The sequence below is a fragment of the Sabethes cyaneus genome, chromosome 2, assembly GCF_943734655.1.
Source record: "Sabethes cyaneus chromosome 2, idSabCyanKW18_F2, whole genome shotgun sequence".
In the NCBI taxonomy this organism is placed as follows: Eukaryota; Metazoa; Arthropoda; class Insecta; order Diptera; family Culicidae; genus Sabethes; species Sabethes cyaneus.
In genome coordinates, this window is record NC_071354.1 from 245,107,389 (window position 1) to 245,133,853 (window position 26,465).

A 26,465-nucleotide genomic window follows, 5' to 3' on the forward strand; every position below is an offset into this window, starting at 1 on the left:
AATTTTGGAGAAATTTCAGCTTCGGAAGCTTTCTCAGAAACAATGAGTTGAATCGTCGCGAGTGCCGACTTGATTGCGGTGGCAGAAGAGTCTTCCGGCACGTTTTGACTTTCATTTTCATACAAAATTTCTTCTATTTCAGCAGTAAAAGATCTCTCTTCCTCCAGCAATTCCGGTTGCGAATCAGATGCGGTAGAAAGACACTGCTGTGAAACATCAACGGTTTGTTCAGTTGATGTGGACTTTTCTGAAATTCCGATAGTCTGTGCCCTATCGGCTTCTAATGGTTCAGAAGGCTGGGACTCACACCCTCCCTCAGAAGGAGAATATTGCACCGAAGCGTCAGTTATTATCTCTGTTAAGGGAGGAGTTTGTTCAGCAACTTTCTGACTTGTTTGATCAACCAAGCGTTCTGTTTTTTCTTCCGTTTCACTAGTTGAAGGTCTTTCATATTCTAGCAATTCCGGAGACCTCGCTTCTAGAGAAGCATCCGTTGGTTCATTTTCTCTTATGTCAACTAATGTCTCAGTTTCAGACGCTTTCTCAGAAGCAATGAGTTGAATCGTCGCGAGTGCAGACTTGATTGCGGCGGCAGAAGAGTCTTCCGTAACGTTTTGACTTTCTTTTTCATACAAAATCTGCTGTATTTCAGAAGTAAAAGGTCTATCTTCCTCTTCCAACAATTCCGAGAGCAAATCTGTTTCAGCAATAAGACGCTGCTGTGAGGAGTCAACCTCGCGCTCAGTTGGACAGGACTTTTCCGAATTTGTTTCGATCAACGGTGCGCCCGCTTCTAGTACTTCTGAAGAAGGCTGGGATTCACACCCTCCCTCAGAAGAAGAATGTTGCTGCGAAGCGTCAATGATTGTTTCTGTTATGGTAGGAATTTGTTCAGCAATTTGCTGACTTTCTTCATCAACCGAAACTTCACTAATCAGAGGTTTTCCAGTTTCCACCATTTCTGGAGACTTTGCTTCTGTTGCAGCTATTTGTTCCTTTTCTCTTACATCAACCAATGCCTCCGTTTCATCCGAGGCTTGCATTTCATTAGTTTGTGGTTTTTCATTTCCCAATAATTCTGAAAAAGCTTCAGGTTCAGGGGCTTTATCAGAAGCAATGAGTTGAATCGTTGCGAGTGCAGACTTGATTGCGGCGGAAGAGTCTTCCGTAATGTGTTCCTGGCCTTCTTTTTCATACAAAATCTGTTGTATTTCAGAAGTGAAAGACGTATCTTCCTCTAACAATTCCAGTGGCGAGGCATCAGTTGAGCAAATCTTTTCTAAAATTGGTTCGCTTAACACTTCTGTTCCAGTAGTTAGTGCCTTATCGGTTTCTAATGGTTCAGAAGATTGGGACTCACACCCTCCCTCAGCAGAAGAATGTTGCTGCAAAGCGTCAATTATTGTATCAGCTAAGGGGGAAGATTGCTGCGCAATCTCCTGACTTGCTTGATCAACTATGACTTTTGGTGTTATTTCGGATTGCGTTTCACCAGTTTCTACCAATTCTGAAGAACTCGCTTCCTGAGAAATTTGTTCTTCTTTTCTTATATCGACCAACGGCTCCGTTTCAACTAACACTAGCTTTTCGTCAGTTTGTGGTTTGTCATTTCCTAATAATTCTGGAGAAAATTCAGGTTCAGGGACTTTCTCAGAAACGAGATGTTGAATCGTGGCGAGTGCAGACTTAATTGCAGCGGAAGAGTCTTCTGTAATATGTTCTTGACCTTCTTTTTCATACAAAACCTGTTGTATTTCAGAAGTAAAAGGCGTATCTTCCTCTAATAATTCCGGTTGCGAGGCATCGGTTGAGCAAATCTTTTCTAAAATTGGTTCGTTTGACACTTCTGTTCCAGTAGTTAGTGCCTTATCGGCTTCTAATTGTTCACAAGACTGAGAATCACACCCTCCCTCAGGAGGAGAATGTTGCAACGAAGCATCACTTGTTTTCTCAGCTAAAAGGGAAGCAGCAACTTCCTCACTTTCTTGATCAACTAAGACTTCCGGTTTTGTTTCGGATTGCGTTTCACTAGTTTCTACCAATTCTGAGGACCTCGGCTTCTGAGGCGTAGCTGTTTGTTCTTCCTTTTTTATATCAATCAATATCTCCGTTTCATCTGAACCTTGCATTTCATTAGTTGGCGGTTCTTCATCCTCTAATAATTCTAGAGAACATCCAGATACAGGAGTTTTCTCACAAACAAGCTGTTGCATCGTTTCGAGTGCAGACTTGATGGTTGCGGAGGAAGAGTCTTCTGTAATAGTTTCATTTGATGGTTCAAACAAAATGTCTCCTATTTCAGCAGTGAAGGATCGCTCATCTTCTAACAATTCCGGAGACGAATTGGATTCCGTAATAAGACACTGCGGTGTGATGTCAACTATTTGTTCCGCCGGATAAATATCCTGACTTTTCTCATCAATAAAAGTCTGTATTTCAGCTAAGGAAAGCCTTTTAGGTGTCACAGCATTATTGGTTTCCAACAACTCTACTTGTTTGCGGTCCTCAGACTCTACAGCAGCAGCGTCGGATTTTTCTTCAATTATTCCTTCACACAATGACCTTTCAGATGATTCTTGTTGAGAAGGTTCAACAGCAATCGAACTACTGGTAAGCTGCAGCGAATCCGGCGAAGGAGGTGTCGTAGCTTCTAGGCTTTCATTCTCCAACGAATCGAACAGAACCGGCTCGGATTCTTGACCCCGCTGGATGGAACTCAGCCCCTCCTCGTTGTAATGTCGACTGTACTCGTACGACGTGGACGATTCCAGCGATCCGAGCGATTGCTGTTGGCTGTGACTCTCGAGCACCAGACTGGTGTCGCCGCTCGGTGGCATGCTCCGGTACTCGCCGCTTTCGTCTGCGGTCACGAAACTGTCCGCCGGCGAGAGGATCCATCGGGGCGACGTTAGTGCCGATCGGTCCTGCGGCTGGTCCTGCGGTTCCTCTGAAATGGACGTGAGCGATGGATTCAGGCTACGCTCGAAGATTTCCGTCATCGTTAGCGCAATGGGATGCGGCGAAAGAGGTTGTGGATATTGATTGGCTAGCTGAGCAGAGTTTTCCACGGTTGTACTGGACAATTTTGTGCCTATGTTCTTCTTGCTTACTTGGTTAGGATTAGTATTGTTATTGGGTTCATTACGGTTGTTAACACTATGATGGGTTCTATTATTTGCGAGATCTACTTCTACGGATGGGAGTAAACTACTTGTGCGTGTGTGTTCGATGGTTGTGTTTGCTGTGTAATTAATAAATGAAAAGTTTAACATGAATTAGACATTGGAGTGTTTTGTTTTTCAGTCTATGAATTAATTAAAACAGGGCGAAAATGAGACGGCAATACTACTAGTGGATTAGTTAGTTTGTCATGTTGTGTATTTAATGAACCTTAGTTTTCTAAAAAAACGATCGCAGTTTCGCTCTTGTTGGTACAACCTAACTAGCAGGTTTCCTATCTACATAGGTAATGGTAAACTGAAACACTTGCTTACCTCGATCTATTGGGATTTCTTTTCGGTCGCATTCAGCGGTTTCGGTGTGGTCACCGCTGGTGATTGTTCTGAAAAATTCAAACGACAAAACGAACAATTGTTTAACAATCATACACAGATTCGGAATTGTTTTTCTACAACACCAAAAACACTGCCCGGTGAAAAATGACAAGCACAAGCGAAAGCTAGGAAGCTAGAATTTCCAGAACTCAAATCAAACTAAAACTGTTCAACATACCGAGCAACTCCAACTGGATAAAGGACGTTCCCCTCACTATCACACTGTTTCGGGGCATTCTGAATACGTTCCTGCAGCAGTTTTACGTCATCCGTTTCGACTTTCGCTGCTTCCATAACATTGTTGTTGTTATTATTCACAAACTCGGCCTCACCTAACAGCCGTGAATTGGCCGTTTCCGTGTGCCCGACGAACGGTTCCATACTTATTAGATCGTGCACAAAGCTACTGTCCGCTGCTAGTTGTTCTTGAGCTTGTTCCGATAACAGCAGACTGTTTTTAGCCTCCGAGAGAATCGGCTCGCAGGACGGGATCGAATTGATCGAGACTAGACTGTCCTGCACGGCGTCCTCATTGGTAGTAGTAGTAGTATTAGTAGTTCCTGCTGTGTTTGGTGCCGAACTTTTCGACGACAAGTTCAAATCTTTGCTGTTGCTTTCGGAATCGTAATCCTCCAGATCGGAACCGGCCTCGGACAGATCGCTCACCTCGTCGGCATTTTTGTCGCCGATCAGGGCTTTCACTTCTTCGGTCGGCGATGGCACGAGCATTGCTATGGCGGATTCCGTCGTTTTTAGTTTACGCTTCTTGAACAACCAATTTTCCTCCCAGGTACCGTCGGTGGCGTTCGATTTCAGCGATATTAGATCGTCCTCCGGGCCGGATCCGGTTGTATCCGATAAATCGGGCAACGGAACGGTGTGCTTCTGAATGTAATCACTTAGGTAGGATTCATCCGATTCCGACAGTGAGCTGCTAGAGTGGGCTTCCTTTGCGTTGGTCTGTTGGTAAAAGTTTTATTACTCATTGCTGGAAAAATCTATGAGAGATCGAGGATCTGAACTGAATTTGCTTGAAGAGCAAATGTATTAAGTTTTTAAGTAAGGTAACTTTAAAAAAAAACTGGTTTGCATAGTAGATCAGTTCAGATTTGGTTAGGTTAGTTGAACAGAATATACTCACATTCAATGACATCTGCCTGAGATTGTCTTTGTTTAGCAGACTTTTTCCTTCAGTTAGTCGAATAAAAAAGAGAGAAAGTAGAAAATAAAACTTAATTTAAAATGTCATAATTTCGATCGAAAACAAGTTAGGATTTTTTTCTCCAATGATTAATATACTTCATCACTTTTTTTTCGATTCTACTATTTATTTATTGTTCAAACAGATGCGCCTTTCGCTTCTGAGTGGCAGTTGCATCATTTTAAAAGCATAGTTGAAGTCTGAAAATCAGAAGCTAAATACATATCTATAACAATAAATAAATAATAGATTTAGACCGACAAGTCTCCGCTTTCACAGTTTTCTTATTGCTAAAGTGACGTTGCACTTGGAGGTAGAGCAGAAATAGTGTTATTTTCTAGCAGCAGCATTTGAAGCAAAACAGCGGTAGCGTTAAAATCAAGCAAAATTAAGCGGCGCTTGCATTTTGTCATTTTTCATCCGAAAGGGCTTACGGTTACTACTAAAGCATAAAACAGAAAGAAGCGTCGCAAAAAGGCATGTATTTTAGTAGTTATATTTTATGTTTAAGCTTCGTGTCCTATGTTCCACTTGTGGCATTATTGATCAAAAATTTAAGTCTCATTTTTTTTCTTTTCTTTCTAAATCATCTAAATTTTTCTCTTAGTTATCAATACTGAATCGATCTATAATTTAATATCCAAATTTCCTGTTTTGAAAGTTTCAAATTGCTCAAATAAATTTTTCAATTCAGACAATAAAACACAGTTTGTCGTCGCACACACTTCCGCTTCCGTCACACGGTCAGAATCGACGTTGAGTACCAAATCGAAAAGGATTTTTCGCTTCGCTGGCCAATTACAAGTCGTTCCAAATGCATCACCGCTCTCGCTGTAAGGGATAAGTTGTCCGAGCACAACTTCTCTTTTCGTTTAATCGAAATAAAGGAGAAAGAATCGTAGTGGACAAAAGTTTCACTGTGGAAGTTTCAAAGCGGTGACTATCGAAATTACTAACCGCGGGGTTTGGTTTATCTTATCCGGCGTTTTGTTTTTTTTATCGCCATCTTTTGCTGGAGATGTTCTAACAAACGACCTAGGCTTTCTATTCCTGCTAAGTTTTTTTATGATTTGAGAAAACGGTGTTTCGTTCTCTCCTTTTTTCTGTACTAGTGAAAATCTGAAACCAGATGTATAGATAGATCTTTCTCGAAGCTCTAAAATAAAGCGTCTGCTGCAGAAAATAAAGAGCAAAAGGTAACTAATTACCGTATATATCTGATTGAATTGTAAGTTTAGGTTAAAACGAATGTTGAAATAAAGAAAAACTTTTTCACGTTTAAATTCCGCTAATTTTGATTACACCATCGATCATAAACAATTTCGTAAAAATGGTGAATGACCTTCTGGGTTAAAACACCTTTAAAAAATTTTCACAGGATCTTAAGTCATCTTAAAAAATATTCTGCGTTCATATTTCATGAGATTTTAGGAAGAAAGAACGAGAAAGAAAGTGACCAAGACGAACAAATAAAATCAAACATTTAATCCAGTCAATTAGTTGCTGATGAAAAGTAAGTTACTAAAAGTAAGTAAGCAGAAAAGTATTGTTTCATTTATTATATCGCAACAGTACAACAGTTTATTCGAACTGTCAAAACGAAGTTATTTGAGTGAAAACGAATAGGGAAGCATTGAAGCCTATAGAAAGGAACGTGTTTCAATTCGAGAAATCGTATAGTGTAGATCGAATAACACAACAAAAGTTCGATTCAATGAACAAAGTAGTTTAAGTCCCCCTAAAAAAGGAAAAAAAGATTTTCATATTTTCATATAGTACTATGTTAGACTTTGTGGAACATCAAAACTGTGTTGAAATGAAAATAACAAAAAAAAAAATTAGAAAAATTGGTATTAAGGGGATACATTAGTTCGTAGCAGTATAACTTCTTCCCCTTATGAGATAGAAGTTTTCTTTCTTCAACAAAAACTCCTTAAATAACACTTTGTACAACTTTTTCTGAGGGATTGTTTATTTTGGGCTTTAAATAAAAAAGTTAAATTGATTAATTTTTGACCCACCCCCTTAATACAATTTTTTTTTTGTATAACAAAAAAGTACTTTGAAAAGCAAGAAGCTTTTTTAAAAACACCAATGCAAAAAACTTAGTTTTTCCGCCTTTTTTGAAACCGTCCCACTGTGCGTCGGTGCCTTGTTCACCTGTAGGCATAAAATAGACCCTACAGTGCACAGTGGTCCAGCAGCGAAAATTAAGTGGAAAGCTTTTTGTGGTTCAAAATAGCTCCCCACAATGTTCAGCAAACTTGTACAACTCTAAAAGACAATTAATGCAAAATCAACGAGTAAGCTCCAGTTTGGCTTGTAAACATATAACACAAAATAACTTTTTAAAGGAAAGAGATAGAAGGATAATTCCTTCTACAAAGTTGTAGCTAAAGATTATATAAGTAACTTTTCCAAAGACATAGTAGGCGTATTTTTAGGCGTTTCTAACTTACAGGGTGTTTTATAAAAAGACCTGTCAAAAATCACTTTTTCGCTGATTACTTCAAATGCAATGGTTTATTGCATTATAATGTTTTACAAAGTTGGTTATCTTATCAAAAGACATATTTTTGTAGAACATTGTATGTTGGAAACTCATACGTATAACGAGTTCTAACGTTTTTCCTGTGTTTTTTTAGTCTATTTTGGAATAGAAAAGAATTTTGACATTTTGGAATAGAATATAGAATATTTGCAGAGAGGACGATATAACAGTGATTATTTGTAATCCAGGATAACTGCTAACCAGAGTACAGTAGTTCTGTGCAGACCAAGGCCCTTCACTCTAAACCACCGTCGAACAATCTACGCGCGCAATGAACCAGTCTATCGCTGTATGCAGCTAATAAACAATTTTAGAAACATACTAAACTTAAACATGTCGACTGATACTATTAAGAAAAAGCTTTCTGACTATTTCTGAGAGGTCAATTACATGCACACTAAAACCTCTGCATTTTATATTATTTTGTATTTGGTATTATATTCTATATTTACAATATGTAGGGATTGGATGACGGGAGAAGCCCATATATCTTGACTATAAACAATTGTAAAAACTACCGTTATAAAAACTTATTTGGTGAATATTTTAGCAGTGGTTCGAAAACTAGCACAAGGTCGAAAAACTAGATCCCTTAACTTATCCGGAGTTCGAAAACTATTTTACGTGACAATCAGAAGAAATTGTGTCATGGTACGAGAAATTTCTTTTTTACTATTGATATGTTGGCTTTAATCGTCTTCAAGAAGATATTGGAAAATGCTGCATAGTAGAAAATGGTCAAACATGAAATGATTAAACTGAAATTACTCGAGTTAGAGAAAAACCCAGTTTTTTATTTCCACATATGTTTGAGATAAAACTCCAAGCTTTCAGAAATGGCCAAGTTTGATTTTTTTCGTTTGCCCCTTTTTGAGATATTCTATTCCAAAATAGACCGAAAAAACACAGGAAAAACTTTAGAACTCGTTATACGTATGAGTTTTCAACATGCAATGTTCTACAACAATATGTCTTTTGATAAGATAACCAATTGTGTAAAACATTATGAGGCAATAAAACCACTGCATTTGAAGTAATCAGCGAAAAAGTGATTTTTGAGATGTCTTGTAAAACACCATGTGAGTTAAAAACGCCTAAAAATACGCCTACTATGTTTTTGGCAAAGTTACTTATATGATCTTTAGCCACAACTTTGTTGAAGAAATTATCCTTCTATCTCTTTCTGCTAAAAAGTTATTATGGATTATGTGTTTACAAGTCAAACTGGAACTTAGTCGTTGATTTCGCATTAATTGTCTTTTAGAGTTGAACAACTTTGCTGAAAATTATAGGAACCTATTATAAATCGCTTAGTCGCAAAAGTAAGTTTCCACTTAACTTTCGTTTCTGGACCAGTGTGCAGTGGTTCACAGCCTCTTATTCAGCAACTCCTATGCTCCTATGTGCCCTATGCTATGCTCCTCCTATGTCCGTCGTATGCTGAAAGGGAAGGAGGGCTCTTTCGAGCTTCATTCGAATTAGACTCACGCGAGGAAAAAAGACTGGCTTGTAAACTTGGCACGTGGAACTGCCGATCTCTCAAGGGAGCACCATCTACCAGAGCAACACAGAAGTACCTCAGAAAAGGCCTCAGAAGTACCGATAAAGACAAGGATGAATTCTATGCGCAGTTGAAGAGTGAATATGACCGCGGCCCGAAACATGATATAGAAGATACAAGATCGTCATCGGGGACTTTAATGCTCAGGTCAGCCAGGAGGAGGAATACAAACCGGTGATTGGAGGGTTCAGCGCACACCAGCTGACCAATGAAATGGGCCTAAGACTTATCGACTTTACCGCCTCCAAGAACATGGCCGTACGTAGTACCTTTTTCCAGCACAGAATCCATCACAAGTACACGTGGAGGTCATCAAAGCAGACAGAATCACACATCGACCACGTTTTGATCGACGGTCGTCATTTCTTAGACATTATTGACATCTAACGTCTATCGAAGCGCTAACATTGGCTCGGACCACTAGGTACCTAATGATGGTTAAATGCGTCCAAAACTCTCCGTTGTGAACAACATTCGGTACTGACGCCAGCCTAGGTTAAATCTCGCTCGGCTAAAGCAGCCAGACGTCGCCGCAAACTACGCGCACTTACTTGAAGCTGCGCTGCGGGAAGAGGAGGAGCAACAATCAAAATGCATTCACTAGAAGAGCAGGAATATGCAGCAGAGTTGAAGGGGCCGCATTATTCTCAGGTAACGCGAAAGTTCTATCAGAAACTGAATGAATCCCGCAAAGGCTTTGTACCACGAGCCGAAATGTGTCGGGATAAAAATAGCAGTATTTCGACAGACGATCTTAGGTGTCTGAAATGTAGAATCAGCACTTCGATGAACACCTGAATGGCGTCCAGGAAGCTGGTGCAACAAACCAGAATGAGATGCCAGCCCCAACGCGAGGCGTAGTTAAGGAGGTCATCATGCAGCTAAAGAACAATAAACTGACTGGGAAAGATGGCAAATGGGACCAGAAAAACAAGCCGTTCGATATGCACTGGCTAATTGTTAGAATTTGGGCTACAGAACAAATACCGGAGGAGTGGAAAGATTGGATTATCTGTCCGATCTCAAGAAGGATGACAAGTTGCATTGTGAGAACTATCGAACGATCACCGTCTCTTACCACCAATTGCAAACAGATTTATGGGAACCTGTCAAGCGAGCTTCATCGAAGGTCAGTCTACAACGGATCAAATATTTACATTGCGGCAGGTCCTCCAAAAGGGCCGTGAATACCCTGAGTTCCCAAGCACCATTTGATTTCAAAGCCGCATATGATATCATCGACCGGAAAGTGCTATGGAAAATCAAGGACGAGAACAGCTTCCCCAGGAAGCTCATCAAACTGATTCAATCAACGATGGACGGTACACAGTGTTGTGTTCGGATTGTCAAGATCATTCGAATCACACAGAGGACTAGCGGAATCGAGGTCAACCGACGCCGGGCCGCGATGATCGACGACCATGAGTTTGAGGTAGTCGACGAATTTGTCTATCTAGGCTCTCTGATAGCCAGGACCGGCGCTTCCCTTAAGCAAAACATGCAGCTGCTTGGAGCGTCACTTTGAGGGGGGGCGCCTTTTCGGCTACATTAAAAAAACTAGAGCATTAAATAAATAAGTGGTTTATATAAAACTCTCCTCCTTCTTCTATTTGGTCCTGGGCTACTTGTCGCCAATTCGTTGAGCGTCTCGACAGAAGCAAATCGGCTTCAATCTAGTCGAGCCATCTAGCATGTTGAGTCCCTCTATTCCTAATGCCGATGGAGGTCTTGAAGAGAACAGGTTTTACTGCACAATCGTCTGACATTCTCGCGACGTGACCGGCCCACTATAATGCCCCGGTTTTCGTCAGATCTATTATGCGGATCTCTTTAGGTTGTGGTTCAAACACCCACACCATTCTCCGCTTTCCGTTTGTACTCCGCCGAGTCCGAGTTGCAGTGCTACAAAATTACAGCCTTGATTATTCTGATGAAAACCTACTTGCTACAAAACATAACAATTAAAATACTAAGATAAGTGGGGTAGAATGATTATATTGACGCTATTAAATTATTTAAAAAAAAATTTCGGTAGAGATTTTCGAATCTCTTTAAAATCAGCAATCCGCAGATTCATCTGTTGATGAAGCAGCAAGGTATGAGGACGAAGTTTCTGAAGCAACAGGAATTCTAAACTGAACTTCTTCGGTTTTTGAAAGTTTTTCATTCTGATAATGGGTTTCGAAACTCCGATCATTATACAAGAGAAATGGCGCTTAACTGTGACTTTGATGTGTCACTTGTGTTCGAGGACTGAATCCGCTCCTGCCACAAGAAGAAACTTTTTTCATATTGAGCCAATGACAAACCGATTTCACTCTGAAATTTAGAGTAGAAGGCTTTAGATACTGTTATTAATTTTACGAAAACATTTTTTAATTTATTAGATGTACTAGATGCAGTATGCTTCAAATTTAGATTCGAACAGTTAAAGAAGCATCAGATAATGCTTTCAGTTTTCTCTGTGACATTGGAAGCATGAAAATAATCGTCAAAATACCTGCAGGAAGCTTAAACATGTTTTGACAAATGCTAAGCATTTGGCTTATTGCGATACTTTTACAATTTATTTTATGTTTATGAGCGACTAGTCTGGAATAAAAAGTAAAATTGATTAGATGGGACGCAAACATTAATTTTAAAGGCATAGAAAGTGTCAAATAAACAATTTTGTAATTTCGACTTCGTGATAAATGCAATATCTATCTGGATAAATCTACCTTACTTTTAAGACTAAATTCTGGGGGCGTCATTTTGAGGATTTGCTTGGAGCGACAAATTGGCTAGCGCCGGTCCTGCTGGTAGCGGCAAACTATGACACCAGCCGTGAGATTCAGAGGCGTATTATCGGCGGAAGTTGTGCTTACTATGTGCTTTACTAGTAGACTAAGCCCCCGTACAAAGTGTAACTTGTATAAGACGCTCATTAGACAGGCTAAAGTTGGACGGATGCTGCATGGGCAGGGCATGCTGCAAGAATGCAGGACAACTACCCTGCAAAGATAGTGTTTGCTCCAAATCCCGAATTTTAAAACAATCACAAATTGAGTTTCAAATTGCCGAAAACGTTTTTAAACACGGAAAAGTCGGAAAAACTCGGCTAATGATCTGGAAAAGTTTTTTAAAAATGATCGCATATTATAAGAACCTGAAAATCAAAACACATAAAATTCATATTACTATACAATCAATTTGTCCTAATCCTATCTCTAAATGTTGAAATTTCAATTTCATATTGCATATGATGCATCCTGCGTTTTCCAATATTGGTCTCACCAGAGAACAATACAAGAACTTTAAACAGTACGGATCCTTAAAGTCCCCTTCAATCTTTGTTATGAAACCGAGCTGCCGGTTTACTTTTGAAATTACATTCGAACGATTCTGATTAAAACATAGCTTGGTATCGAAAACGTCGTTAACATGTTCAACTCTCTTAAGCACTTGGCCATCAATATTATATTCGAAGAATATAGGGCTGACAGTTCGATGGAAGGTCATAATCTGACGTTTAGCCGTGCTGACGATGAGCCAGTTCTTGCGACACCAATTGATGAAAGTGTCAAGCAACTTTTGTAAATTTCGGCAATCTTCAATGGATCGAACAGCAGAGAGATATAGTTTCAAATCGTTCGCGTATATCAACTTACATCCATCGCCCGAAAGTAAAGCAACGTCATTAAAATATAACGAGAAAAAGCAATGGGCCCATATTGCTGCCTTGTGGTACCACCGATCTATTTGTAAATGGGGAGGATAGACATGAATTGAGCTGCACGCGTAGCGTTCGAACACTTAAATCAGAATATAACCACTCAACAAAATGTTGTGATGCGCAAAGTCTGGAAAATTTACGTAAAAGTAAAAGTTAATGTGAAATCCTGCAGATTCGCTAGTTATGCCACGATAATTTCTTATATTTTGCCGGTCACCAGATTTGAAAACTGGGAACATATAAGACTGCTTCCAAATCGCCGGCAACTTTCTTTGCTCAAACGACCTGTTAAATATTCGACATAGCGGTTTCGCCGCTACAGATGCACAGCGGGAAAAAAACAATTGCTGAAATCCCGTCCGGGACAGAGGAAAACGAAGCCTTTAGTTTTTTTACGGCGAGAACTATCATATTCGTAGTGATTTCAAAGGTATCTAAATCAACTAAGTCGAACGGTACAAACTCGGAAGCTATCTCCGCATCTAAATCAGAAGCAGTACTGTCGGCAAAAACTGAAGCGAAAGATTTTGCAAATAATTCGCATGAATCCAATGTCGACGTTGCTTCAGTACCATCGAGGCTAACATTCGAGGGAATATTAGACTTTTTTCGCTTCGAATTCACGAAATTCCAAAATTGCTTTGGGTTCCTGCGAAGGTCAGTTTGCATCCGCATAACATAGCTCTTGTATAAGCTAGCATTCAGTCGTCGATAGTCAGCACCTGTCCGTTTACAGTTACATCTGGTCTCATCAGTACGAAATTTTCGATATTTCCGCTGCCAAGCGTTGCGTACTCGCTTCAAAGTATGCAGGCGAGGGGTATTCCACGGAGGGGAACGCATGCTTCACATTGTTAACATGCTCCACACCATAAACCGCTTCGAAATTGGACCGTACCAATGAAAACTAAAGAGCTCGCAAACATCATGGATCCCGGAAAGTTTGGGCTATGTCTATAATGGAACTTAGGAACCTATTGGAAAAGCGGTTTGCCTCCAGTCTTCACACAACGAGGAGTCATCAACATATAACATTTACTGAAGTTTTTGGAGCGTCTTAGTAGAATACGAAACCTAAAAATAAAAAATAAGAAAACTTATCCAATTTAATTCTACTATGTGTATTTTATTCAATGACAGATACGTATTTCGCCTACGACTTGCAGGCTTCCTCAGTGTCTGTGTTCGAAAACAGACACTGAGGAAGCCTGCAAGTCGTAGGCGAAATACGTATCTGTCATTGAATAAAATACACATAGTAGAATTAAATTGGATAAGTTTTCTTATTTTTTATTTTTAGATATAACATTTAGCTATCAGGACGTATCACAAAATAAACGTTAAAAATAAGCTAAATATAAAGAATATTAACGGTCCTAAGTTACCGCCCTGTGAAACTCCTGAACGATTGTAGTAACTATATGGTTCCGTAAAGTCTAAAGCACTGTCGATTTATTAGGTTGGGTGTAGTCCTCTATGCTCGGACACTTAAGGCACTTAAGGCCCTATGCTCGGATAGGATAATTTTATCTATTAAAACCTGCATCAATGAAAGAAAAAGATCCTAGAACAATTTTAAACTTCAGCACACATCTTATGAGTCCAGTCTTTGTAGGTTTGCTGTGAAAAAGTTCTTAAAATAGAATATCGAACTTCGAAAACAGACACTGATGAAGCCTGCAAGTCGTTGGCGAAATACGTATCTGTCACGAATAAATATAGATAGTAGAAATTAATTAGAATAGTTTTCAATTTCAGGTTTCGTATTCTACTAAGACGCTCCAAAAACTTCAGTATTGCTCTTTTACTTATTAAGAACATTTGCAACAACACTTTCATGAAATTTGCTCGATTCTCTCTGTTTTAAATGGTTGAACTTTTGTCAGTTCTCGTTTGTTTAGCTTTTGAAACAAAGACGTCACAATTGAGACACCATGAAATCTTGCAATTTACTTTTGTCCACTTCTTTCCGAATATGTTTTTTGAAAATTTCCTACAAACCAGAGGTGCAGTAAGAAAATTAATGCGTATTTGCAGTCAGTGCTTCAAAACTAAGTTTGGTGTACTACTTTAAAGCAAATCCAAAAGAAAGGTTTAAAAATGCAATCAATTCAATTCAATTTAATTAAAAGTAAATTGTTTGCCTTAGTCAAACTATTTTTTTTCTATTTTAAATGAAAACAGTTCTTTTCCATTCAAAATATCACACTGTTCCTTTGTGAATTTAAAATTTTTTCCTGAATTGTTGTAACGATTTAATTGTGCATTCCGAAAACTTTCGCTTACTCCAGACTATGGCGACATATTAATTAGCATTCGCGTACATTTGCATGAAAATTTGCGACTCACATTCCACTTTGGCAAACCGTTTTCCTACTAGTATACTTATAGTTGTAAGTAAACATACTGTCTGAGCCAATTTAGGCGCTTTCTTTTTCTTGCCTTCCCTGTTTCTTATTACAGTTTGCAGGCCATAAGTCCAAGTAATTTAAACACGTGATCGAGAAAGGCGCTTCTTCCGAAGACTACCTTCAGCGAACGAAATGGTGCCAGTAGAACGGAATCGATAGAATAGGAATTCCTTTTGTCGTGTCATTCTGTACGATGGCGATGAGTTTTAATTTTGATTTAAAAACTTCTCGTTTTTTTGCTCATAAGCTAGATTAGTTGAAAGCCATGTCACCAGCTGATTAATAAGCTACAGGTGAATGCAACACTGTGCTACGAAACTGGACGAAACAGTTTTTTTTTCAAGGAAATAATTTTTCAACTACTTACCAGGCACCTTGTTATGGTTGATGTCGAAGGTGGTTCCGGCGGCTGCAGCTGGATCCGCCTCTTTCGCTTCCGGTTTCTTTTGCTCGTGCTCAAAGTTTTTCGGATTGCGATAGTCCTCTACCACCTAGGAGAAAATATTCACAGACAAAATAGAGATAGATTGTACACAGCACGATGGTCAGCACGGTCATGGTGAGTGTTTTGCACTACTCAAAAACAGCCAAACTTCACTTGACACTGCACACTGCCGATTGGAAATTAATTAGATAAACCAAAGATGGGAGAATGTTGTTTGCAGTTATCAAAAGTAATGTTCAAGATAAGTACAAGGGTCGATAAAAGGACTTTGTCTATCGAACCGAACCGGGCGTCAAAGTTTCGTTATCACAGTTCCGAAGGAAAACTCAGACTGAGGCGATGTGAACCCGAAAGGTAGATGTTGTCTATTCGCAGTACATAATGGGCAGTAAGACATAATTTTCCTCTTTGGCCGGACCGCGGCGGGTGCGACGTTAGATAGGAGACATGCGGTCATATCGAAACCTTAGAAGTTTATCGGTCATCGCGTGAGCGGCGAGGGGTGAGACGATGGTTAGTTTCTAGTGCTCTAAGGTATTTATTCTAATATGAACTTCCAACGAATCCAACGAAGATTGTCAAAAACTTAATACGGTGAGATTTTTTTAATCAACATATTTGACATTATTTGGACAGTCAAGAGTTTGAACACACTACACTTCAGGCCAAAAGTTTTAAATATTACCGAAAACATCGCAAATATTTGGAAGGAACAAAGGATGAACTATGTAACAAATTTAAATTATCAGGCATTGGATTTTAGTATTCTGCAAATGGTCAATTCCTCGTGAAAAGTGACCCACAATTTCCCGCATTCGCAGTCACGCTACAAACAGCAAACAAAACGAACGAACGAAACGATAAAGCAATTTTACCTTGTTCAGCACGGCCGTCGCCAGCAGTTGTTCGTACTTCTTGGGACTAAAGTACGGCAAGTGTTCTTCCGGCCGCAGTGGATGTCCGCTTTGGTTCAACAGTTCCGGCAGCTTGGCAACCTCGTCCAGGATGCGCTGCAGCAGCTTCCGCAGCTGGAAGTGCTGATCGCTGGGGCTGTCGGGATACTTTTGGTTTTCGCATATTGGCAGATCTGTAAAATGGAAACAAATCTATATTAGTAGTGTTGATTTTCCTGTTGCGATAGCGACGATAGAGACAGAATGCTCAAACGACGCGTGTGCTTAATTGAAGACGTAAAGGTGGAGGCCATGACGCATTTGTGTGAAAAGTGAAGCTAAGAATAATTACCCTTCGTTGGAGGAAAACGATGGCTTCGTTTTATAGTTTAGTGTAGTTTAGCTTTTACAGAGGTGATTACATGCAAGATTGTGCTTTCGAGATAAGTGCTTTTAGAACACACATTCACGTGCTGAGATAGACAGCGCTTGAAGTTTCACGAATATTTTTTTCTAAACTGCTAAATTAATAATTTATAACATGCTACTACTAGTTCGGCCTTGGTTGCGAACTAAAGAGAGACACGAACGTGCTTAGTGTGCTTATAAATAGGAAATGATGGGATTAATTTTGCAATTAGTGATAACGTAATTATGCCTTTCGATCACTTCCGAAAGCGAAATGCGTAGCGCAACTTTGTCTACTCTTAATCATAATTCATTTCCCTGCATTTCCTGCATTTAAGACTTCTAAGTTAAAACAAATATACTTAAGCCATGATAACTGTAATCCTTCAAACGTGCGAAGTTCAATGAAACTTTGTTGCTTATTGCATCAAGTTTTGGCTAAATGTGTTTCACAACAGATTGTAGCTTTAGGCCTTAAAAGTAAGGGTAACAAATCGTCAGACAAAAAACAAAAATTTGCTTTCATTTATCTCGTGTGTTTTGACTAGCTCTGACTGTTTATGAACATGAAACCAAACAAAATGCTTGAGGCAACCGGCTTCGGCGTATGGGGGTACAGTTTTGGGCGCTAAACAGGGTAGGAAGAACAAAAAATAAATTAGTATTGTTCTGACATCTTTTAGTATATGTTATGAACCTACATTTACTAGCAACGGTGCCTTTTAATGAGTGTACAATCTAATCGGCTAATGCACACCTATCACGCTGTTATTATTTGTTGATAGGTGCCATGAAAATATCTCTCTACAAAAAACTATTGATTTATTCACACATTAATTGGCGGAAACGCCTTGTGAACAAAGTTTTGGCTAAGTAAAAATCGTGAAACCAGCTCAAGGATAGAGACATTTTTTTGTATCCAAAATTTCAGATCACTTGACGTAATAAACTTGGATTGAACCGTATGTGTGCCTTGTTTTTGTTCATGAATATAGTCGATATTATTCGAATTAATTTTTTACAATAGTTACTCGAACGAATGGAGAAGTGAAGAACAGAGATAGATTATTTGGTACTCTAAGGCAATGGATAGCCTTAAAGAAGGAATAAATGAAGAATTTATGAAAATCATTCAAGCTACCTTCCGGTTACTAGCTCTTTACCATCTTTTACTAAACTCTGAACAGTTGCGTGAGTTGAGTTAAATATCTATAACGCAACGGTCCGGTACAATTTGTGCCTTCAATTTTTTCTAATCAGTCCTTTTCTTTGTTTTTCGTGTGCCTGTTTTTTGTTTTCAAGCTTTAAGAGAAACGTGAACTATTTGAACGATTTTTCCAATACAGTAGTTAGACTGTGCATTAATTACGTTCCTCATTTTTAAACCCCTCCCCCTCTCCTCTATATAAGACAAATTTCAACCCAATTCATAAAAATAACCAAACAAAATCAATAATCTGTTGTAAAAAAATCGTAGCAAACTCACAAACAGAACGTATTTCAGTATTGAGGTTGTCCATAGCACTATGGGCCAGAAATTAAAATTTCGGTACAAAAACATTCGCGGTTAAACGGCATGTCTCAGCCTCAGTCTCAGACGGTTTTCAACCTAAAATCAGTTTTAATTAATGCAGAAAAAGCAAAACAGTCTTCAGCAAAAATCTTCCTCTTTTATGTGCAACATGTTGTCTAGAACATCACATTGAGCTGTCTGTTGAAATAAACATGTTACAAGAAGAAATGTGATTTGAGGGGTCGTTTATAAACAAAGGTCTATTGCTGACAGGTACAAGTTTAATATCTTCGAAATAAGTACTTGACATTGGTTTATCTTTAATATTTTGAAACCAAAAAGGTGAAAAAAAATTTACTGAAAAAGTTATTACTTAAATTGTTGTTAAAGTAACACCTAAATATTGGACGACCCCTTCAAAAGATGCATCATTTTTTCATTCAAAAAGTTGCCGAAGACCACATTGAGCTGAGACATGCCGTTTATCCGCAAATATATTTGTCCCGAAATTTTAATTTCCTGCCCATAGTGCATAGGTATAGGCAAATATAAAAAAGTGAGAGTAAGTATGTATGTTCCACCATAACTCCAGAACGCCTTGACCGTTCTCCACCAAACTTGGCACACATGTTACTCGATATAAGAGAATCAGCACTGGGGGGTTGACAAAAAGGGGGGAGGCTATAGCTCCGAAATGCCATGTCAAACATGTATTTTGGCATAAAAGAATCAACGCAGACGGGGGGTGGGCGTGTTTGACAAAAGAGGGTGATGGTCTTACAAGCTACAGGGGAAGAGAAAGGTTCAAATGGGCAAAGAGGTGCGTTCCTCTTGCATTTGGAACGATAGCAGTTGTACAAGTTACTGGATTTCTGATAGGGGGAAAGGGGTGGCCATTAACAAAGGGGAGGTTCAAAAATGTAAAAGGCTTTTTGTCGATTTATAGGGGTTACCGGGAAGAAGTCAGATTTACAAGTGGCTGAGGGACAACATGAGAGGAACTGACAAAACGTGTAAACACATTCAAATGAAAAAAGGGGGTTGTTTCTTGCATTATGAGAATTTTCGTAACAATAACAGGTGTACAAGTGACTGAGAGGCAAAGGGGCCCCTTCTAAAAAGAACTTCTCTCCAGTTACCAGTTGCATGACGTTTCTTTACCGACCGGAATCGGTCGATGTCAGCCAAATTTTTAGGTGAACTCTTCCACCTAAACATGAGGGTCGTTTTTGTAGAACCTCTTCGACGGTGGCATCAATGTTGATGGTACCAGTCGGCTGCTAATACGGCAGATTGACAACGACTGTGCTGTAACGTTCACTGATGCTCACAAGAAGTGGTCATTCCAACCCATAGTCGGCAGCCCACTTGGGTGGCGTATGGGAACATATGGTGCCACGCGCTTTCGCCCCAACCGATCAATCGCATAAACTCCCAAATTTTGGTTCAAATTCGAGAAGGAACATGTTGTACAGACTCGATTTCGTTATTGGTTGCTAGGATTGACACGAGGTTTTTTTTGTTAGATTATAATCACTTTAACAGCTTCTGCGGGGTTGGGATTTGAACCCGGGTCTTCAGCGTAAGAGGTGTGAATGCTAACCGTTACGCCGGGACTGACCCCCGCCACGAGGTTTTTAAATATTGAAGTTTGGTTCATAAAGTTTGGTGTTCGGCTAGTATAATTTTACTGATTGAAGTTTTTGGAGCATGTTAGTAGAATACGAAATCTTCTGTTCCCAGAGTTTTCAGTGACTCTTTTCACGAGTTAAGCACATGGTCATCCAATCTATAAAAACCTATCTTTTTAGATCTCCCTCATGACAATTTTTAAATTTATTACCAAAACGCGAGAGGTTTGGCTCTCCGTCGTTTCTTAAATCAGTGTTCCTTCCAGGTTAATTATTTTCGATAAACCACCAACCAGCTTCTGAACTTGCACTAAATTCTGGACCACATTTTTATCACGTTTTGTTACAAATTTATGAACAATTCGAAACTACATGCTGGACCAGGTTTTGGTTCATATTTTTTTTAATCAGATTTCGGACCAGGTTTTGGACCAATTCGAATCGAAATTGGTTTTGGAATTTTAGACCAGATTTTGGAACTGGCCCAGATTATAAAGCAGATTTTGGGCCACATTTTTGGTCATTTTTTGGTCCTAGGGTTTTGATCAGTTTTTTAACCAACAGCTGTCATTAACTTTTGTTTCAGAATTTGGAAGAGATTTTGGTTAGATTCTGGACCAAATTTTGAACCACATTTTCATCAGATTTGGACCAGATTTTGGATAAAACTTTGAACCACATTTTCGATCACATTTGGATCAAATCAAAGATTGTGGACCTTGGCCCGATTCTGGGACACAATTTTTATCAGATTTTAGTCGAATCAAATTTTAGTTCAAACTCTGGGATTGAACCAAAATATAAACCAGATTTTCGGCAAAATTTTTGATCAGATATTAAAGCACTAACCAGATTCTAGTCCTGGACCAAATTTTAGTCCAGATTCTGAAACTGGAGTACACCATAAGACAGCTCTTGGGCAACATTTTTGATCAGACTTTAAACCACTAACCAGCTTCTGGACCTGGACCGTATTTGTACCAGCAACAGATTTGAACTGGAGTTTTGACCAGACTTTGGACTACATTTTTTATTGGATTTCGGCCATATTTTGGACCAGATTCTGGACCTGAACCAGATGTTGAACCTCCATTAGATTCTGGGTCAGTTTTTGGACCAGGTTTTGAATAATATTTTGGGAGACTAGATTTTGAAGCACGTTTTGGACCAACAACAGATTTTGGCCTGGACTAGATCCTGGACCACATTTTTTGATCGAGATTTGATCGAGATTATAAACCATATTTTGGACCATATTTTTAATCAGATCTTGGACCTGGAGTAGTTTGAATCTCTACCGTATTTTGGACCTGGACCTATATCTTGGACCACATTTTTATCAAATTTTGTTCCAGATTTTGGACTATATTGTTAAGTTCAGCAACAGGGTCGTCTTTCTTTGCACTTCTAAAGGTAAGTAAGCAAATATGGAAACCTTGTAACAAAATCTTATTCAGAGTTAATTTCCTTTATTTTAGATTACATTAGAACTGCATTTATCGAAATCATAATCCGAGGTTGACCGACCGAGCTTCGTTTGAATCGCACAATCTCCAACCATTCGCAGCTACTGCTGATTCAACAGCGCATTTTAATGTCGTAATTGATATTTTGCCAAACATGGAAACCTAGCGCGGCGCGCGGGAACGCGTTTTATGATGATAACAGCCCCATTGGGCAGGCTGAGACATCAACACACTGACCGATCCGTCGCGTCGATTGTGCACGAGAAACAAGGTCGTCCAGTCAGTAGTGTCGAAACAGGTTGTTGTCAGATGAAGGGGAAATAATTAGCAAAGCAGCGCGGTTAAGGGCAACTTCTTAACCTTTTTGGCGAGAGAGAGAGAGTGCCATTGGGGAAGCTAATTGTTATATGGTTTAATCAGTTTTAGTTCAAGGTAACGTTAATGAAGGGATACAATCTGCACTTCAAAAGGCACTTGTGGGTGGTTGAAGCATAATTGGAAGAAAGTAAAACTATTTGCTCCATTAACTCATCACCATCATCATCATCCTCACCATCAACAACAGGTAGGGCGCTTTACTTTTTCCTTTCAGTTTTTCGTCGAACTAAAATCGAAAGGTGCAAAATGCGCATGCAACATGTCTTTACGGTGCCGGTGGCATAATCATCCGGTACGGCCCGGCTTGGTTTTAACTGATGCCGGGTAAACTGCCGGAGGAATCATCAGACTAATTTCCTTTCTCACCTCTTCCCGACACGGCTAGGGCAGCAGCCCGGCAGCGTGTACCTATATCATTTGAGATGAAAAGGTTATTTAATTACTGGTGTCACACTGCACGTGGTTCGTGAGCATGCAGTGATGCGGGATTTTTAAACCGGTTTCATGTCCCGCGTTGTTAATCCTCCTGCTGCTCGAGCCGAGCGGCATGAACCTGAAATTTAAAATCATCGATGACACCATAATAACTTGTTTATTGTTATATGTTGCCATTTGGCCGGTACCGCCAATTCATTCGAAAAATTTTGATTCGATAACGTGTCGAGTGTCAGATAGTCAATCTATCACCTCTATCTAAGGTCTTAGTAAACTCATTTGCCTCTTTTTTTTGTCGTGCCGACCAGTGAAGGTTTCATTGCGTAATTTTTTTTGGTTATCTCAAATCGTGAAAGTCACTCTGAAACATATCGGTTATATTGAATTTGCAAGAATTCCATTGAATGAAACGATAATTAAAGCGTGTTTCTTTTAAAGCGGCTCACAATTCCGTTTGTTAGTAAACAACGATAATGGCACAAAACTAAACTCACGACGGAGCACACTTCGGTTATCTTTTGTCGCCTTGCTTATTAGAAGATAGGATTTTGGTGATGAAATACCATATAAAAATCAACCAATTTTACAATCGCCCGCCGTTAGCTTTATAACCGCTCAATTGACTGATTGACTTTGGTAAAGCACTTACCGAAAACAACCTGAAGCAGGTGGGCCATCAGGTAGGTCACAACGGCGGTTGCCAGATAGCAGCTAGCGAAGCTGCACCAACTGATTTCCACCATCATTTTTCAGTTGTTGTGCTGGATTCTTTAGGACCTTATAAAATTTTCAATTTTTCACTTTTGGTCGACTTTTTTACTTTCACACACACTTATGATTGATGATTATGGCACACTTTCTTCAACGACGACAGGTTAAACGTAAAGAGCTTAACTAGAATACTAGGATAAGTGAGTGGGATGTTTCCACCCTTCACTTATTGATGGGGGGTTTTCATCGGGAGAATCGCTTCAGATTGTTTTTGAGTAAACTACCGTCAATACCACGCGGACACCCATTCTTATATTACGCTAGATAACGTGGGTTTAATTGTAACTGGAGTTGGAATTATTTTTGGCTCGGTACCTTGAATTGGTCTCTGTGATACTACAATAATTTAAAAAATTTGCTCCATTAGTATGAGATTAGATTTGAATATTATTAGAGGGTTTTGAAATTCATCACAATTTTTTATTAAATAATTTTTTTTTGAGTTTATTTTCCCGTCATGTTTTAAGTCAATGTTATTTAAATTGTTTTTCTGTGTTTCTCAGTTTTAATAAATTCAAAATTTACTTGTTGTAAGTCGGTTTAATTTGTATTTCAATTTCGTGTCAAAATTAATCAAAACACATGCGACAGTTTAGGCCAAAATTAACCGAAACTTTCAATAAATTAAACAAATTTACGACACAATAAAAAGAAAATTGAATCATATCCATTGAATTAAAGTAACGATTAAACATTATTCAGAGCACAGTTTGACACAAAATTGAGCCGAATAACTAGCCATAACTTGAAACAAGTATGAGTTAAGCAGTTAACTTCCCATCAGGGCTCTGGTGTTTTATACAGATGGATCAAAAATGAACAACTCTACTGGAGCGTGGCATCACAGGCCCACGAAAAAATATTTCAATACCCATGGGGCACTGGCCCACTGGTTCTAGGCTAAATATATGCAATCTACGAATGAACACGTGTCTATCTGGTTAGAAACGATAAATATCCCAAGCAACAATGTAAGTTTTATTGTCCTTTTATGACAGTCTTCATGACTAATTTTGGCCTTAAATGCCATCATAAGAGTGTAATAAAACCCAAAAAATTACTTGGGATACTATCATATGTTTTTTTTTTTTCAAAGCTAGTATGGGAGTAGATTCTTTCACTGACGCAATTGACTAAAAAGAATCAAGTGAACTTTTGCTGGGTTTCTGGCCATTGCGGAGTGGAAGGAAACGAAAAAGTCGCTATTTTAGCTAGAGAGGGTTTATCTACGGACTTTATAACTTAGGTCTCATTCGAAGGTCTGATTCGACAAAACAATACAATATGCGATCTAAAACTGCACAAAAATTGCCGAACTTCAATCGAAGTGTATGAAAGTAAAATTCAAATTTCGAAATCTCGAATGATTAATTGGATGAACTGGAAAATTTCAATACAGACCAAAAATATACTGGACTGTGCTATGGCAGATGAAGCACACACCCACGCTCTTTCGGTTTGTACCCGAATTTTTTACTCACTAAACTACTGTCGCCCGGTTAGCTAGTTAGGTTAGGTGCTAGGTAGTCTAATATCTAGTTTTGTTTTATTCTTCCAATACTATCATTCCCGTATACGGTCCACACCCTCCTATGCGACGATATTATTTTTGTATGACTGCTCTTTGTTTCTACCGCCGAGATGATAGGCCGTTATCTATTCGGTCAGTGCGATAGAAGCAAGCAGCGCGTTTCTATAATTTCGTGATTAAACAAACACCGGGTGTTTTTTCTTTTTATTTACTCCTATAAGTGGTGCGGTACGTAGACGGGAATGATAGAATTGGGAGAATAAAACAAAACTCGGTTCGAAGTTCAAAACTAGGATGTTCGAAAATAGGTACTGATGGCGTCTGCAAGACATAGACGAATTGCGTCTCTGTCGTGAATAAAATTAATAGTGGAATCGAATCATGAAAAAGGTTTTCTTTAATTGCAAAACTATTAGTTAAGTGAGTAAAACATTCGGGTACCAACCAAAAGAGCGTGGGTGCCCCACCTGCCTTTGCCAGCTTATACAAGTGATGTTGCTTGCCGGTCGATTCATACAGGAGCTGAACGTGACCAATCGTTATGTTTGTACAATTACCCTTGTCAAGATAGACCCATTGCTCTGAACGGTTCTTCTACTGAGATAGTTGGTAGTCCCCATGCATACATACATACGTACATATCAAAAATTTCCAGTTCATCCAATTAATCATTCTTCGCATCAGACACTTCCTCCCTTTCCAAAAAAGAATGTTGAATTGTTAAACTGAATTGGTTTTATGTACCGTAAAGTTATATAGCTGTAAGACTATTGGTAAATGTAAAACCATTGTAACGCCCTCAAAAAATAGTGGAGTTTTTACGTGCACTCAAGAGTCGATCTTAGGTGGGTTTTTCCAAATTTCACGAAGGCCAGGTAAGATCAGATGAAATTATTATGAATTAAAAAATATATTAATAAATGTAATGCAGATGTGCGTCCGACCGTTTTTTATCGATCTACTACCAGAACGTGAGAGGTTTGGTTGCATTAGAAATTGAACATAGTTCTTTGGAAATGACTCCGACCGACTAAATTCTATTCCGTTGCAATTGAAATGAGACGAGAAATTTGAACTGCCGGGTAGCTGATAGCTCTTTATAGTTTCATCCATTATAGTGCGATTTGCCGCTGGCTGAAAACCTTGAGAAGAAATGAAAGTTTGCAGCCTACAGTTTCGAGAAAACAGCAGACGAAAAGTTGATACTTTTCAAACAAAAAATCAAAGCAGTTTTGTTTCAGATATTGTTTCTATAGTCTTTTGCGCTCATTTTGATTGTTGCCCAGTTTCCGAGAAAAAGATACGTGAGGGTAGGGCTTAGAAGAGGATCGCAAGTTGACTGTGACTGCGTGAATGCGTTCGCTTCCTGCATTCAACTCATGCGCTTCGAAAACGATCATTCGACGATCCAGTAAATCTGCCGCCTGCGAAGATTGCCGCTTACAAGTCATGTGGCCTCTCAAGAGAAGCGAACAGTGGTTCTCCCGCTTTGCGTTCATATTGAACGTGCAAACTGCTAACTGACTGGGAGCAAATCGGCCACCCACACTAAAAGTTTGTCGCCCGGCGTCGGTCCGACGCAAGCAAAATGTTTGTGTCAGACGGCGTCCGACCGACTTCTTCCATGCACATGTAGTAGCTGTTTTTCTGTAGTATCGAATCATACGATAGAGCGGTTGCTTTTCGTTGACTGTTTTGCAATCATTCGCTGCTTTAATCGGTGCAGGAAACTTGATCGAAACGAAAATGTAAAAAAGATCAGAAAGCATTCGTTCTGCTGTATAATCGAAGGTATGTCTGAGTGAATTGCTGGTTGAGTTATGCATAGCGTTCGCACTCCACCACTAAACGCACGATGTGAATATGAATGCTCGGTGGTTGCTGTAGAAAAAAGGCTCGCCCTGACAGACAATTTAAATTCTGATCTAGATTCAGAAATCGAAATTCGTAAATCTAAAATGGACAAAAACTAAATCTTTAAAAGTGTTTTGGCGACTTTAA

The 26,465-nt window shown here is 39.2% G+C and overlaps 1 protein-coding gene across 5 annotated transcripts in view; it reads right to left on the reverse strand.

Annotated features, from left to right (window-relative positions):
- LOC128738769 (uncharacterized) overlaps positions 1 to 26,465 on the reverse strand; it is a 96,744-nt gene that overhangs the window by 13,551 nt on the left and 56,728 nt on the right. For all 5 annotated transcript variants that reach the window (XM_053834126.1, XM_053834127.1, XM_053834123.1 and 2 more), the window contains 5 exons: positions 16,314 to 16,525; positions 15,361 to 15,484; positions 4,696 to 4,742; positions 3,733 to 4,514; positions 3,495 to 3,562 (listed from right to left, as the gene is read on the reverse strand). In XM_053834126.1, coding sequence (XP_053690101.1) covers positions 3,495 to 3,562; positions 3,733 to 4,514; positions 4,696 to 4,742; positions 15,361 to 15,484; positions 16,314 to 16,525 — 1,233 coding nt within the window. The remainder of the gene's footprint in view (positions 1 to 3,494; positions 3,563 to 3,732; positions 4,515 to 4,695; positions 4,743 to 15,360; positions 15,485 to 16,313; positions 16,526 to 26,465) is intronic.